This window comes from Manis javanica, chromosome 2 (assembly GCF_040802235.1).
Source record: "Manis javanica isolate MJ-LG chromosome 2, MJ_LKY, whole genome shotgun sequence".
In the NCBI taxonomy this organism is placed as follows: Eukaryota; Metazoa; Chordata; class Mammalia; order Pholidota; family Manidae; genus Manis; species Manis javanica.
The window spans coordinates 32332112-32346391 of NC_133157.1; the positions used below are offsets into that span (position 1 = coordinate 32332112).

General features: G+C 38.1%; 2 protein-coding genes across 5 annotated transcripts in view; one reads left to right on the forward strand and one right to left on the reverse strand.

Annotated features, from left to right (window-relative positions):
* XPA (XPA, DNA damage recognition and repair factor) overlaps positions 1-7635 on the forward strand; it is a 28257-nt gene extending 20622 nt beyond the window's left edge. For both annotated transcript variants that reach the window (XM_017658127.3, XM_017658126.3), the window contains one exon: positions 6325-7635. In XM_017658127.3, coding sequence (XP_017513616.1) covers positions 6325-6385 — 61 coding nt within the window. In that variant the 3' untranslated portion in view covers positions 6386-7635. The remainder of the gene's footprint in view (positions 1-6324) is intronic.
* A 1873-nt stretch (positions 7636-9508) lies between these two features.
* The window catches only part of NCBP1 (nuclear cap binding protein subunit 1), a 38264-nt gene continuing 33492 nt past the window's right edge, over positions 9509-14280 (reverse strand). For all 3 annotated transcript variants that reach the window (XM_037004188.2, XM_037004191.2, XM_073227279.1), the window contains 3 exons: positions 12073-12201; positions 11358-11471; positions 9509-10003 (listed from right to left, as the gene is read on the reverse strand). In XM_037004188.2, coding sequence (XP_036860083.1) covers positions 9890-10003; positions 11358-11471; positions 12073-12201 — 357 coding nt within the window. In that variant the 3' untranslated portion in view covers positions 9509-9889. The remainder of the gene's footprint in view (positions 10004-11357; positions 11472-12072; positions 12202-14280) is intronic.

The following is a 14280-nucleotide window of genomic DNA, read 5'->3' on the forward strand; positions in this document are numbered from 1 at the left end:
TAACACTTTTTATTTAGTGATTTCCTTAACTAATTTTTAGAAGTAGTTGATTTTACTACTCTTGTCATTTAACCTTCATACTAGCTTTTAAGTGATCAACTACCACTGCTGTCTGTTTGCTTTTACCAGTGAAATTATTACTTTCCATAGTTTTCTTGCTTTTAGTTACAGCCTTTCCTTCTCCTATTAAAGAAGTCCCTTTAACATTTCTTACAAGGCTGGTTTAGTGGCGGTGAACTCCTTTAACTAGTGTTGATCTGAGAAGCTCTTTCTCTTTCCTTCAATTCTGAATGATAGCCTTGCTGGGTAGAATATTCTTGGTAGTAGGTCTTTATCGTTCAGCACTTGAATATGTCATGCTCTGTTCTAGCCTGTAGAGTTAACGTTGAAAAATAAGTTGATGGCTTTATGGGGTTTCTTATGTAGGCAAACTTGTTGCTTTTTTCTTGCTATGTTTAATATTCTTTCCTTGTCTTTTATCTTCGGCATTTTGATTATTATGTGTCTTGGTGTGGACCTCCTTGGGTTCATCTTTTTTGGGATTCTCTGTGCTTCCTGAACCTGGATGTGTTTCCCTGGATTAGGAAAGTTTTCAGCTTTTGTTTGTTTTCCCTCAAAGACTCCTATAATGTGAGTAATATGATGTTTGATGTCCTAGGGCTCCTGTAACCTATCATTTCTTTTTACTCCTTTTTCTTTCTGCTGTTCAGCTTAAGTGCTTTCTGTTACTGTGTCTACCAAGTTACTGATCCGTTCTGCATCATCTATAATCTGTTGTTGTTTCCCTCTAGCGTATTTTTTTATTTCATTTATTGTATTTTTCCTGATTGGTTCCCTTTTAGATTTTGTCTTTTTGGTGAAGTCCTCCCTGAGCTCATTTGTTCTCTCAAGTACAGTAACTTTATAAACATTGCTTTGAACTATATCAGGTAGATAAGTTAACTCTATTTCATTTTAGGATTTTTTCTTTTTGAAGTATTGTCTTGTTTTGTTGTTTGGAGCATATTCTTCTCTTCACTTTCTGTGCTTGTTTCTATGAATTAGTCAAGAGGGCTACATCTCCCAGTGTTGAAGGACTGGCCTCATGTAGGAAGGTCCCCTGGACGGACTGCTTGTGCCTTGTAGTGTTGGCTGGCTGGAGGCCAGATGAGTTGAGACAGGCATGTCCTAGTGCTGGGACTTTCAGGGCTTGGGCTGGGGGTCTCCTGTATGGTTGCCAGCAAGGGCCATGCTGGCAGGTCAGTGGTATCAAAGGGGCACAGTCCAGGAGGTTCCTAGGAGGACAGTGGGATTGGCCCTCCCTTGCTGGGTGATTGGGGGTGGAGGAGCACTGTCTGGGAGGTCTCCTGGGTGGGCTCCAGCTGGGGCCATGCTAATGGAGTGGCTAGGGATGGATGGGTACCTACGTTCAGGGATCTCCTGAGTTGGCACCTGGCTGGGGCCATGCAAATGGGGCAGCCAGGGACAGAAGGGGCATAGGTAGGCAAATCAGTGTGAGAGTCGTGATAGTACCACTTTAGTAGGACTGCTGGATCTCCGACAGGCATGTGTGGCGGGGAGTCAGGAGGCCTGCATCCTGACCCTGCTTCTGTCTGTATTGTTGTTGTGCCTGGGGAACCTAAACAGTGGTGCTCACCCTGCTCCTGTCTGCACTGGGTGCAGTGGTAACATAAACAGTGTAGCACAACCTGTTTCCCTTCTGTGCCAGAGACTGTGCTAGGAGTTCACCAGGAGTGTTGGGAGATACCAACAGTGGCACTCTCCTGTGCACATTAGCAGTGTGGGGGGAAACATAAACAGTGGCACTCACCAGCTCCTCTAGTCCCAGAGAGAGTTTGAGCAGTTCCCCTACTGTTTGGTGGTGGGGTTTAAACCCTTGAACTGATGGCTTTTTTTTGGCTGTGCCCCAAGGATGGGTGAATCTGAGCTGCAGCACCTCAGCAGTACTCCTCCCTGTCCCTGCCCGGGCTGCTCTGGGCGGGGGCTCCATCCATTACCATGCTATTTTCTTGTGGCCTTTTATCTTCAGTGTGCAGGTGTTCACTAGGGCTCTGTGCCTCTGTGCTTTGTGTTTAGGTACAGGTTTGGTGTGAACATGGGAGGAGGTGGGCTCAGGGCACAATCTTGGACCCACCTTGATGTGATTCTCATTAGTACTTCAGCATGTTCGCCTACAGTGACATTCTGTGTAACTGAAAAGCAGTGATTTTAACATTAATATGATGCTATTATCTAGTCTGTAATCTATATTTATCTTTTCCCAGTTGTCCCACTGTTCTTTGTTGCTTTATAGTTGTTTGATCAGGGACCATCAAGGATGATGCATATCTGTAGTCTTTCTTAGGTCCTCAGCCTTTTTATCTATCATGACATTGACATTTTGAAGAATACAGGCCACTTGTTTTGTGGAATGTTCCTCCATTTAGATTTATTAGCAGCTTGTTTCCTCATGATTAAATTCAGGTCGAACATTTTTGTCAGGAATACTTCCTAGGTAATGTGTCTGACACATCAGGAGATGCACATCAGTTCTTTTCAAAAGACTGATACTCAGTCTGCTTGCTTAAGGCAGTGTCTGTCAGATTTCTCCATTTTAAAGGTATTCTTTTCCCTTTGTAATTAAGAAGAAATCTGTTGGGGAACTGTTTGACACTGTGATCATCTTATTCCTTAAGTCTGATTTAGTGCTTTTAGTACATGGGGATAATTCTTATCTGAGTTAGTTGTTATTAGGGTGCATATGAATGGTGGTTCTATTTCTGTTATTCTTTCCTACAGGTATTATTTGGATTAATTTTGGAAGTAAGTAGCTTTTTTTAATACCATTTGGATATGGGTGGGTTCTTACTCTCATCAGTGTTCTAGTCCATTCCTGTTATTATTCACTTTGATGCTCAAATTGTCCCAAATTTCCCAGTGGAAACCTCTTGAAGCTAGCATCTGACTTTTTAAAAAGTTACTTAGAAATAATTTCAAATTTACTTAAAATCACAAGGACAAAAATAGTATAAAGAACACTATATATCCTTTACCCAGATCTGTTAACACTTTATGCCATTTGCATCATTTGCATTTTGTCTATACACACATATTTTTTAACCATTTAAGAGTAGGTTGCATACACCATCCCCTAATATTACAGTATATATTTCCTAAGGCTAGGGGTATTCTCTTAGTCTAATCTTCCATCATATATATTCTAGTTTTATTGACCCATTAATGTCCTGTATAGTTTTTCATTCTAATATAGGATCCAGTATATGATCAGGTATTGACTTAAGGTATCAAGTCTTTCTAAATTTTATTCTTTAGTTTTCCAGAATATTCTGGAATTTGTTTATTCTGGAAATATCTGCAGCCTTTATCTTTTATGACATTAACAATTTTGAAGATGTCTCTTCCCTTCCTCAGGCCTGCATTCTGTTTTTCATTTGGGGCTTTTCTGGTTTCCTGATGGTTTGACTCAGGTTACACATTTCAGGCCAGGAAACATACATATATGATGCGCCTTTCTTAGGGCTTCACATCTGAAGGCATATAATGTCCATCTGCCTTCATGCTGATGTTAATATTTATTTTTCCTTTGAGAAGTAAAAAAAATTTGTGAGACCATACAAATATTTCCTCTTAACACAATCCCCTTAGATTTATCATGCATCCACAGATGCCTGCAACAGTCTTTAATATGATGGTTGTAAAGATTGTTTTCTAACTTCAGTGCTGTCTCCGATTTAACCCGTTGGAAACCAGCATTCTACAACATGTTTTCTCCCGTTTATTATTGGTGGCTTATTCCTGTTTCTCTCAGTGGCTTTTGGTTCATTTCTGTGTATATTTTGGTGCTCAGACGGTCTTAGATTTGGGCTGATGGGACCATCTTCAAGCTAGCTCCTTTCTGTCATGTTTCATTCATCGAGCACTCCTTTCTGCTTTCTAAAACAAAACACTTGTATATCTATATTTTTATGTCTGTCATATATATAAAAACCTTGAGTTCACACAGATGAACCCAGTTCTAATCCAAAATTGTAGGGTTCATTCTAGTTTTCACCTTTTCCTTTTGTAATTCCCTTTCCTGACAGAAACCTGATTCCTACTGCCCTTAACGTAATCTGATTAATGCTTCTGTTTATAAGGAACTTCCCATCATTGATGCCGCCTCCTCCACAGGGAGACTCTCCTTACCTTTCCTGGGCTCCTCCTCCCATCCTACCATGGAGGCCTGCTTTACATGTTCCACTTAATGGCTTTAGGACTGGATTGTTGAGGAAGGGAAAGGAGGGCAAGAAAGTGACAAACATCAGTATTTTATTACTTCCTTATTTTCTAGCACAAGTTTTTCCAGGAATGTCTATAAATATTAAAGTATGGCTATATTCTTATTATGTATCTTGATAGACTAGCTGAAGGATTGGAAGAAAAAGCCATAAAGTCAGTAAAAAACTTTATGTTCAATTATGGATAGTAAGCTATATATTTTTGTAAATATTTTTATAGCATTAAAAATAATTTTCTTATCTCTCACTAAGTTCACATAATGCTAGGTAGAGGTTATCTTAGCAGGGATTGGGATGTAGTAGATTTTGAGAGATTTTCTCAGTGGGAAAGTAAAGGAAAAATGGCCAGGGTACCTTACATCAGAACAAAGTTGGAAAGTAGGTATTGGAATTCAAACCTGAGACATTCCTATCATTATCTGAAACCATGAGGCATCTATGCAGTTCTGATCAGCATATCATTTTATTTTAATTTAGAAAATATCCTAAGGTAAAATAAAATAATAAAAGAGGGCATTCAGCTCTATCTAGAAAAATTAAGGTCCTTCAGAATATTCAGAGGATATAGGAATAAAGATTAGAGTTTGCGTGAACATAGTTTTTCCCAGTTTGGGAACTATCTAGAGGTGCACACAGTGAAGCTGAAAACGGGAGTCTGCTAACAGGTGTTCACACTGGGGATGTGAGGAGGGAGCAGAGCTTAGTGGTTCCCAGCATGGATCTGAGCTACATCGTCCCCCCCCACCCCCCCACCGTCAGTAAGCTGTTTGACCTCAGGCCAATTGTATTATTTCTCTGGGCCTTAGTTTTCTCATACACAAATCTGGATAGTTGTATTTATCTCAAAGGATTGTGAGGATTAAATATGTTCATGTGTAAAGTGCTTAGAGCGGTGCCTCATATATAGTCTTTCATGTTTGCTAATGCTCATGACATAATAAAGGCTGGAAATATAGATTCAAGTAGTATTTTGATGCTACCTATCATAGATTTAAAATGGTTTAAAGAAAGTTTGGTGTGTGTTGACTCTTGCAACTGAGGTCACTGCAGGTAACTATCATACTCTCCCTATATAGTGCCACTGTCAAAAGATGGTCCTGGGCTCTGGGTCATTGGTTGGAATAGAATAATGTGAACAATTAGTGTTGATTTTTATTAATTAAACTAGCAACTGAGAAGTTATTTGCTAATTTCCAATTAACACTAAATTTGGTTTCTTCAGGTTATATGCAATGTGAACTTTTAAAATTTGATTGTCTTAATTGCTTTTCAAGGCATCCAATATAATTATTTTCTTAGTAAAATGATACTTTAAGATGATGTAGTGGAGAAAGTTCTCAAAATTGGAATAAATGACCTGGGTTCACATGGTACCTTTGCTCAGTTTCCCCACCTGCAAAATAAAATGGAGTACAATTAAAAAGTCTATAGTTCTTTCCACCTCTTGATAGTCTGTTTCTTGTATTGGTACTTTGCAGTGTAATTATTATCAATCCCTCTCCTAAAATATTGCTCTCATAGGATAAAGAATTTACAACTTGAAGGTCAGTTGGTTTTTCTAAGGTGAAACATCATAGTAGCAGTTCTTGGTTTTTCTAGTTTTCTTGCAGAGCTGACTTGCCGCTTAAAATACGTCTTGACTTAAATGGAATTTAAAAACGCTCCTTGTCCTCCATCATCTCAGATGACCACCCCCATCCCTACCCCCCACCCCGCTAGCCTCCTGTCCTTTCCTGCTGTGGCATAATTTTTCCTTAGCTGCTTGAACCCTGTTCTTTTCCTCATCTTCGGAATTTGTTTTTTTGCTATCCCTCTAACCTGCATCATACCCCATTTCTGTATCTCTCATTTCACACTACTACGACAGGAATGATTTCACAAGCCAAGCTAGTAGGGGAAAGTAATCTTGCCAAGTCTGTATAATCAACTTTGATTTGGTATGGTTAAGGTAAGCCGTATTTGGTTTATACACATGGTTGAAAACCTGATAGATTTTTGGATTCAGTGAATAGAGCCACCGGAAAACTGGCTTTTATTTTTTTCCTAGAATTACGGCGAGCAGTGAGAAGCAGTGTGTGGAAAAGGGAAACTGTTGCTCATCAGCATGAGTATGGACCAGAAGAAAACTTAGAAGATGACATGTACCGGAAGATCTGTACTGCATGTGGCCATGAATTGACATATGAGAAAATGTGATTTTTAGTTGAGTGGTCTGTTTTACAGGTTTTATATTTAGGTAAAGGAAATTTAGATTTCTCCCGTTCAGAATTCACCAAAATTTAAAGTGTTCAAAGATGAATGAAACACTTGTACAAGTAATGCTTTAGGAATAAGTGTGTATGTTATGGCTTGAGAGCAGATTTCCATTAAGGTCCAACAGGTCTGGCTGTTGGCAAAATATTGGGTAAATGATCATTTTTCTACAATAGGATGGGAGGTTAGTGGTAGATGAGATTCAGAAGTGGTAGGTTACAGCTAAAATTGAGAAATAAGAAACCAAAGCAAACCCTACCTTGAGGTAGGAAGAGCTTTTAGTACAAACAAAAGCTGCTACGCTGAATTCTTATCCCAAGAAACAACAGGAATTGGTGGCAGACCACTGTAACCCCCCGGCTGGGTCAGGTCTTCTTGACTATTTCTCTAAGTTAGGAAGCAGAGACAAATACTGACTTTTTAGCAGGAATGAGCAATGAGTTATGGGAGCCTGATCATGTTTTCTAATTCTTTAGGGCTTACTACTGGGGGCCCTGATGTCGGTGTCTAGATAACCCTTTTCAAATGAGTTAAAATGGCAAAACAGCTGTAAAACAGCTTTGTTGCTCAAAGAAGGTGCTGATAATAAGCTTATCAAAACCTACTAACATTTACTGAGCACTCACCAGTTGCCTGGTAAGTACTATGCTAAGTGCCTTAAAGGTATTATCATTTAATCCTGATCAGGAACATAACCTGGGTCTGTGCCTGTTTAGCATTCATTTCTAAAGGAAGTGGTAACCTTTACAAGCTGACAGTACCCCAGACAGACCAAGTTAGGCTAAATTTTCCTTATCTTGTCAAAAGGATTACAGGGTAGTTAACAGCTAGTAAGAAGTTTGATGCCACGTGGGTCCATGTATTATTTTTTGACAATAACAAATTCAGGTTAAGATAAATTGGGTATTTTCAAGTTATTCTTTGACACAATTCTTATTCTACAGCTACAAATAACAAGACATAGGAAGTTTATATTTCATTTCTTTTTCTGTTATCAACTCTTGAGGACTGCTTGAAGAAAACATCAAACCCAAATAGGCTGAGACTATAATTACTAATTTGTTCTCTCTCTATATATATATTCAATACAGAAATGTTTAATATACTTATCAAGTATTGATTTTTTTCAAATATACTATGCTAAATTACAGCTCAGTAAAAATTGATTCTGACTGGGCAGCAAGACCTTCCTGGGACAAAAAAAAAGCTTCCAGCTCGATGACAACAGAGTAACTAGGGGTTCAGGCTGCTGACAACAGCATTACTGCATTGGAAGACAAAGAATGCACTTACTAGCTGTGCACCTTGGGTAAGTGACTTCATGGGCCTGTTTTTATCTGTCAGATGAGCATAATCAACTCTCAGTGACTGTTGTGAGGATTAAGTAAGGTAAATCTGGAGCGGCTGGCACATAACAGCCACTGGTTAATGAGCACATATCACCAATACCATCATAGTTGTAGATTTGTCTAGCTGAAGCATGCTTCTAATTGTTCTTTACCTTCTTGACATTTAAGACAATCCCAGTATCCAAATACTACTGACAGCCAAATCGGCTCAACCCCGATTGGCAAGTTTTTTTCTTATCTTTCATTTTCAGGTATAAGTATTACTAATCAGCACTAAATACTTTCCAGAAAAAGCAAGCAAACTTATTTTGATATGAACCATTGCCTGAAAAATTCCTGGAAGGTAGATTTAGAATCAAGGAAAGCTAAATTATGTATTTGCTTTGACAAAAGTATGTTAAATGGCATTAGTACAATTAATACTGATTTATTACAAGGTATGCAGTACAGTGACATGCCGTTCTGTTGTTTATGTGAACTTTGTTAGTGGCGAAAGCACCTGTTGAATATTTGCTCTTGAACGTTTATTTCTTCAAAATTCAACCTCTAGTTCAGTTTTTCCATGTACCTAGCTGCCAGAGTGGGACAGAGCAGGGTCACACCAGTGAACAGTTGTTAGAATCAACCATTACACATTAGGAGGATTGAAAAGAAAGAAAGTAAAAAAAACCCTAGGCATTCTCTAGCATTTGGATCAAGCAAGTATAACTAGCCAAACTTTACAATACATGGTGAAAGGATTTACAAAGCAGTTTAGAGTCCAGTAAAGTTACCAAAGCCTTAACTGGTTATCCTTTGGCATCTTGAGGACAGGAGTCATTTCTAAGTAATTACATAGTTTGTGGGAAGGAGGACTAGCATAAACAGAAGTGTTTAGACAAGAAACCTGGGTTTTATAGTCCCCTTTCTGCTAGTAACTTACCATGCAACCTTAATCTTGTGAATTTGTCTTAAATGGTATTTAAAAATCCTAGGAATTGCCATCTGTTGAGCACACAAAATGTATGGTAAACCAAAGAGACCATATATCAACATGGAAAATGCTTAATGCATCATAAACTTATGATGTAGTAAGATATGTTGTGTAATACACAAAAATACTACCAGTTGTGGGATTTTTTGGTAAATTTTGCAATGCATTCTTATCAAACCTCAATACCATGTTGGAAACATGTTCAGAAAGTAGGTAGGTTTGGATTGTGTTTCTGTGAAACCTGGTCTGAGGAGTTTCAGCTGGTCTAGTTATATCTATTCCACTATAGCATGTAACTCACTATTATGACCTTGTACAAATCTGTCTTAGACTAAAGACAGGGACCAGATGCTCTAAGATAATGGTTCCCAAACTTACTCATCTGCATATTGGAATTACTTGGGAAACCTTAAGAACACTGATGTCTGTGTTCCATCCCAAGATAGTGGTTTAGTTTAAAAAACAACTTGAGAGATTGCCAGGTTGTTTAGTTTCAGACAAATTTAGGAACTGCTGTTCAAATACTTTTATGCTAACAAGTAATACGTTAAAAAAATATTTTGAATGGAAAATTTCAAGTGGAGGGTACGTACACCTTCAATAAGAAGCCACCAAATCTAAAGTAGATTGAGATGATAAATCATGAAATACCAAAGTTTAAAAAAACATTTTTTAGTTTTATTTCAGCCATGTTAGGTTATGCATGAGCTGTGAAAAGCTATGCTACTTGTTAATAAACCCATCAATTCTAGCTACTACTTTGACCTCTAGTGTTCCACATATGTCAAATCAGTGATCATTTGTGCCTCACATACATACTACAGCCTATGGTCACTGTCACATTGTCATTAGGGAATATTTGCTATTTAGGGGCGATGAAAGTTAACCAGTGTTTTATTTTTTTCACTGTCCTCCCCTTTCTCTTAATAAGTGAAAAGGATGCTACAAGAAAGCAAGCAATCAAACCATCAAAAAATAAGAAATTATTTTGAGATTTTTTTTTTTTAAATCCTGATATGAGGGGAATAAAATGACCCTTAGGCTTGCAGGGCACAGAACTGCTGGAACACAGCCAGGATATGAGGGTCTAATTCCGCAGTGAAGAGCAGGTTCTCCAGGGTCACCATATACTGCTGGATTATTTGGTGATGCTGTGGACACAGAAAAGGGGGTGTTTAGGTCGGGAAAGAGAGCACCTAAGCAGTCTTGCAGAACACTCCTCAGCAGCCTGCCCATGCCATACAGTGATGGGAAGAAAGAGGAAAAGTGGTTATGTTGATAGGACTTTACTTTAGGACCCCTGAAAAATCTGAACATTAAGGAAATGAGAAAAAAATGGATGTTCAATAACTTAAATCCAGTTCTGACCAGCTGTTGTGTAAATGCAATTCTTGCTTCCAGTCAGTGCCTGCTGCTATAACTATAAACTGTGGTTCACCTGGGTCTTCTGGCCAATTAGAACAAAATCCAGTATAACTTTGAACAAATAGATAGGGAATTTGGTATATGTTACTGTTCAGGTTAAAACTGTGGTCTCTGGACCCTAAGAAAAAAAATTTTAATAAATCACCGCCTAATTCTCAAGTACACCACAAAATAAACCCAAACCTCATTTTAAAGAGACTCATCTGTCTTACTGAAAAATCAGGTGACTTGTTAAGCCTAGGTGGAAAAATGTCAGAAAAGACAATCTTTTATATAACTTGAATATACTCAGAGATCCCTATAGGACAAGGGGCTGTTAATGCTTTGTAATTGGCAATAACTAATCTAGAGAGAATTTTTATTTGAAGGCTTAAAGAACTTTTTTTCCATTTATGACTTATGCTTTAGTCACTTTTCTATTACACCTAAAGATACAAAGGATTAGTTCCACACTCCTACCAATCTTTAAATCTAGCAGAGATTAGATGTTGTGTTTTGCTTTCTATAAAGGCCTCAGGGAATTTAACCTTGCTTCATTTAAAAACTTTAATGACTTATTTTTATAAATAACATTACTGTTCCCTCAGCATTTTTTCTCTACATTTTGTATTATTACAGTAGGCTCTCTAGCTAAGAGAATTGCAATTAGGAGTCTAAGTGATAATTTAAGCCTAAATATTCTGATGAACAACAGTAGGAGCAGATGGACATGAATGAAAGAGCTTATAGGCACATGGTATAAAAACAATATACTGAGGTCTGAGAAATCTGGAGCTTGTTTGTAGAAACTGGATAGACTAGGTAGTTATTTCCTACCCAACTGGTAGAATCTTCCAAGAAACAAGCATTCCTACTAAGTATTAAAGCATGTTGAGATATTACAGTCCAAAAACAGGTTATAACACTTGCTCTTTAAAGAATGAATCAAACATCATTACTTCCACAGAACTAAAAAAAATTATGGATTTTAAAACCATTCTCTAGGCACTACATAATCTGACAAGTTTGATGTTTTGAAATGGAAAAATCCTTGTGGCTGAGCAACTGATATTTACTATCTAGTCAAAGTTTCCCACAAACCTGTAAGAAGATCTGCTGGAGCCTCTCTATACAGTTCTTATACCATGGTGTCAATACACTGGTCCCATCAGTTTCGCATCGTACTAAGTGCTCAGTCAAGATCATGATAAAACGCTGGAAAGGGAGTACAAAGTTACAGGTATTAGAGAAACAAACGCATTTCCCACCAACCGACCTCAGAGGCATTGCATTGGTTGGTCCACACTGTCTTTGTGGCATTCCTGACTTTCATGATTCAATAAATACTATCAGTCTAGACAAGCACACCAGTGATAATGTAAATTATAAGTATATCATTTTGGGCAAGACATGAAGACCTTTAATGTTCAGATTACTTAGGCTAGTAAATTTTTTCTTAGCATCTATTCTAAGGTCATAATTAGAAATGCTTATAGGAATCTATGCACAATAATGTTTGTCAGGAAGGAAAACATCTAAATGGTCAGCAAATGGAAATAATTAAATGAGAGGTTCTTAAACACCACCCACCCACACTTTTAATTTTTTTAAAGCATAGGAAAATGCTCTTGCAAGATGCTCAGTAAACAACACTGAATGTGGAAGTAGTGAACTTTTATTTCCTTTATAAATTTTTATATTTAGAGCCTTTATAAATGAGCATGTATTTATGATTTTATGATTAAAAAAAACCACTTTTTAAAACTAAAGCAGTATACTGTTTCTTTTTACATATCAGTGTCCCAAGCCAAGATACCTGAAATATGACAAGGAAGAGGTTCTTTTGTTCGCTTTGAGCAGATTCCACTTTTTCCTGCAGTCTTTCTATTTGCTCTTCAAGAGCCCCATCTTTCCTGTCACTGCTTCTGTCATCATCATCACTTCGCTACAGAATGCAAAGGAATAAGAAGAAAATGCCATTTAGAATTCTAGTGTATTAAATCTTATCAAGGGGAAGGATTTTGTTGTCTGGTCAGATGCTATTTGAAGATGTGACAACTTGTTTTCCATAGTGAAAAGTACTCTATTGGCCCAAGCACATATGCAGACACCCAAAAGTCCTGTGGGTACTTATCTAGGCCAGGTGTATTTAGTGGCACTTGTCTTGGATAATGGTGATGGGAGTGTTTGCTAAAAAGCAGAAGTGAGTTATGCCTTTTATAAGACAGCCCACTTAGGGAGGAAATGTCTGTCATTTTTTTCTCCATTCAAAATGAAAACAGCTTTGAGCTTTATGGAAAATGTACACTTGATAGTTGTTGTTCAACATAGTTATGCAGTTGAACTGCTCTGAACCCTGAATTAGTGAACACTAAACCGCTGCTCCTAGGGGAAAAGGAGTTAGGTTCTTGGGAACCTCTTGTAACATTTTTATCAACTGATCAATACATAACCTTATTTTATGTGTCTTACAAATAACTAATTATGTACAGTATTTCTTTATTCTGAAACACTTGCTGAAAAGGATTTAACATCTCCCTGACCCTGAATAATATGACTGTTAGGTATCTTTGGCTTTCAGCATAAGAATGTTTGCTGTCCACTATGCTTTTAGAAAATCATCTGTCATCTCATGAATCTACAAATTTATGTGCTTTCCACTGTTTCCATAAACTATAGATGTTACTTTATAGTACTTAATGGAGTAACTTCATGTAGGGATTGGTGGATTTCCTCTTCCTTTTCCTGGATGTATAATATTGCTGATCTGTGAACACTGACTTATGGCCAAGGGTATTAGAGCTTGTGCCTGAACAGAACTTCTCCACCACATGTATTTTCCCTGTCAGGCACATCATAGCCTTCCTGTGCTTAGGAACACTAGAGGACACTTCAGCCTTATGCTTGGGGGCCCTATTAAACAGTGAAGCCATCAATACAAAGCCCATCATAACACATGACAAGAAAAAACATGAAAAATGTGGCACTAAATACATAAGGACACTTTTTTGCAGTATGAGAACTGAACGCAGAGTGTTGTTCCCTCAGCTGGGAACGAGCCCACTGGACAACTCATTTTTCACTGCTCTACGTGTACCTGCGAATGACTGGAAAAAGCACTGTGAGTATTGAATTAGGTGGTTACAAATAGATTTTATTGAGTAGGTAAGTTTGAAAAATAGAACCCACAAATAATGACGAAAGATAGTACTTTCTTGTAAGTCAGCTATTTATTTAACAAAGTAGATGACTAATGAAAAAACTGACAGTGCTTCTCAGTCACTGGCCATTGAGCAGTAACAGAAGCAGCCGGTAATCTTTCATCCACTAACTGGCCGTACAGAAAAGGTGGGCAGACTCTTATGCAGCTCAGAAACCAAATAATGCCTATCTTTGTAAATAGTTTAGAAATGGCTGTGACTACCTGTAATTATTCAGAGCAGACTGTTTTAAGACTGCTAGCAATGATGGGCTCAATACACTAAACCTTAACACCTCTCTCCAGCTCATCCTGAAGAACTTCACTTAGGTGCCTTTTTGTTGTTTTTTAAAAAGGCAGAAGATAAGCATAGCATAATTTTACAGATAAGGGAATAGACCAAGAGGTTAGATGATTTCCCCATTGTCACATAGCCAGCAAGTAGCAGGGCCAGAAGCAGACTCCAGGGCCTTTTAACAAGAAGCCTATTTCCTCCTAGATTAACACTCTGTTGGTAGGGCCCTGTCTACGATAGTGTCCTCTTCCACTCTTGAAGCAGAATTATCAGAACTTCCTGTTTTTATAGAATTCTGCTTTTATCTCTAACACAGCATCTGTTAGGACATCTGCCTCACTGTGTTTGAGGCAACTGGATACGTGTTTGTCTTTTCCTAACACCACACTAGGGCAAGGTTCCTTTGGCAATGTACCACTGCCCAACGGACTTTTCTGCGATAAGGGAAATGTTACACTTTGCTGTCCATCATGATGGCCACCAGCCATACATGAGCACTTGAAATGCAATTAGCCTGACTAAAGAACAGA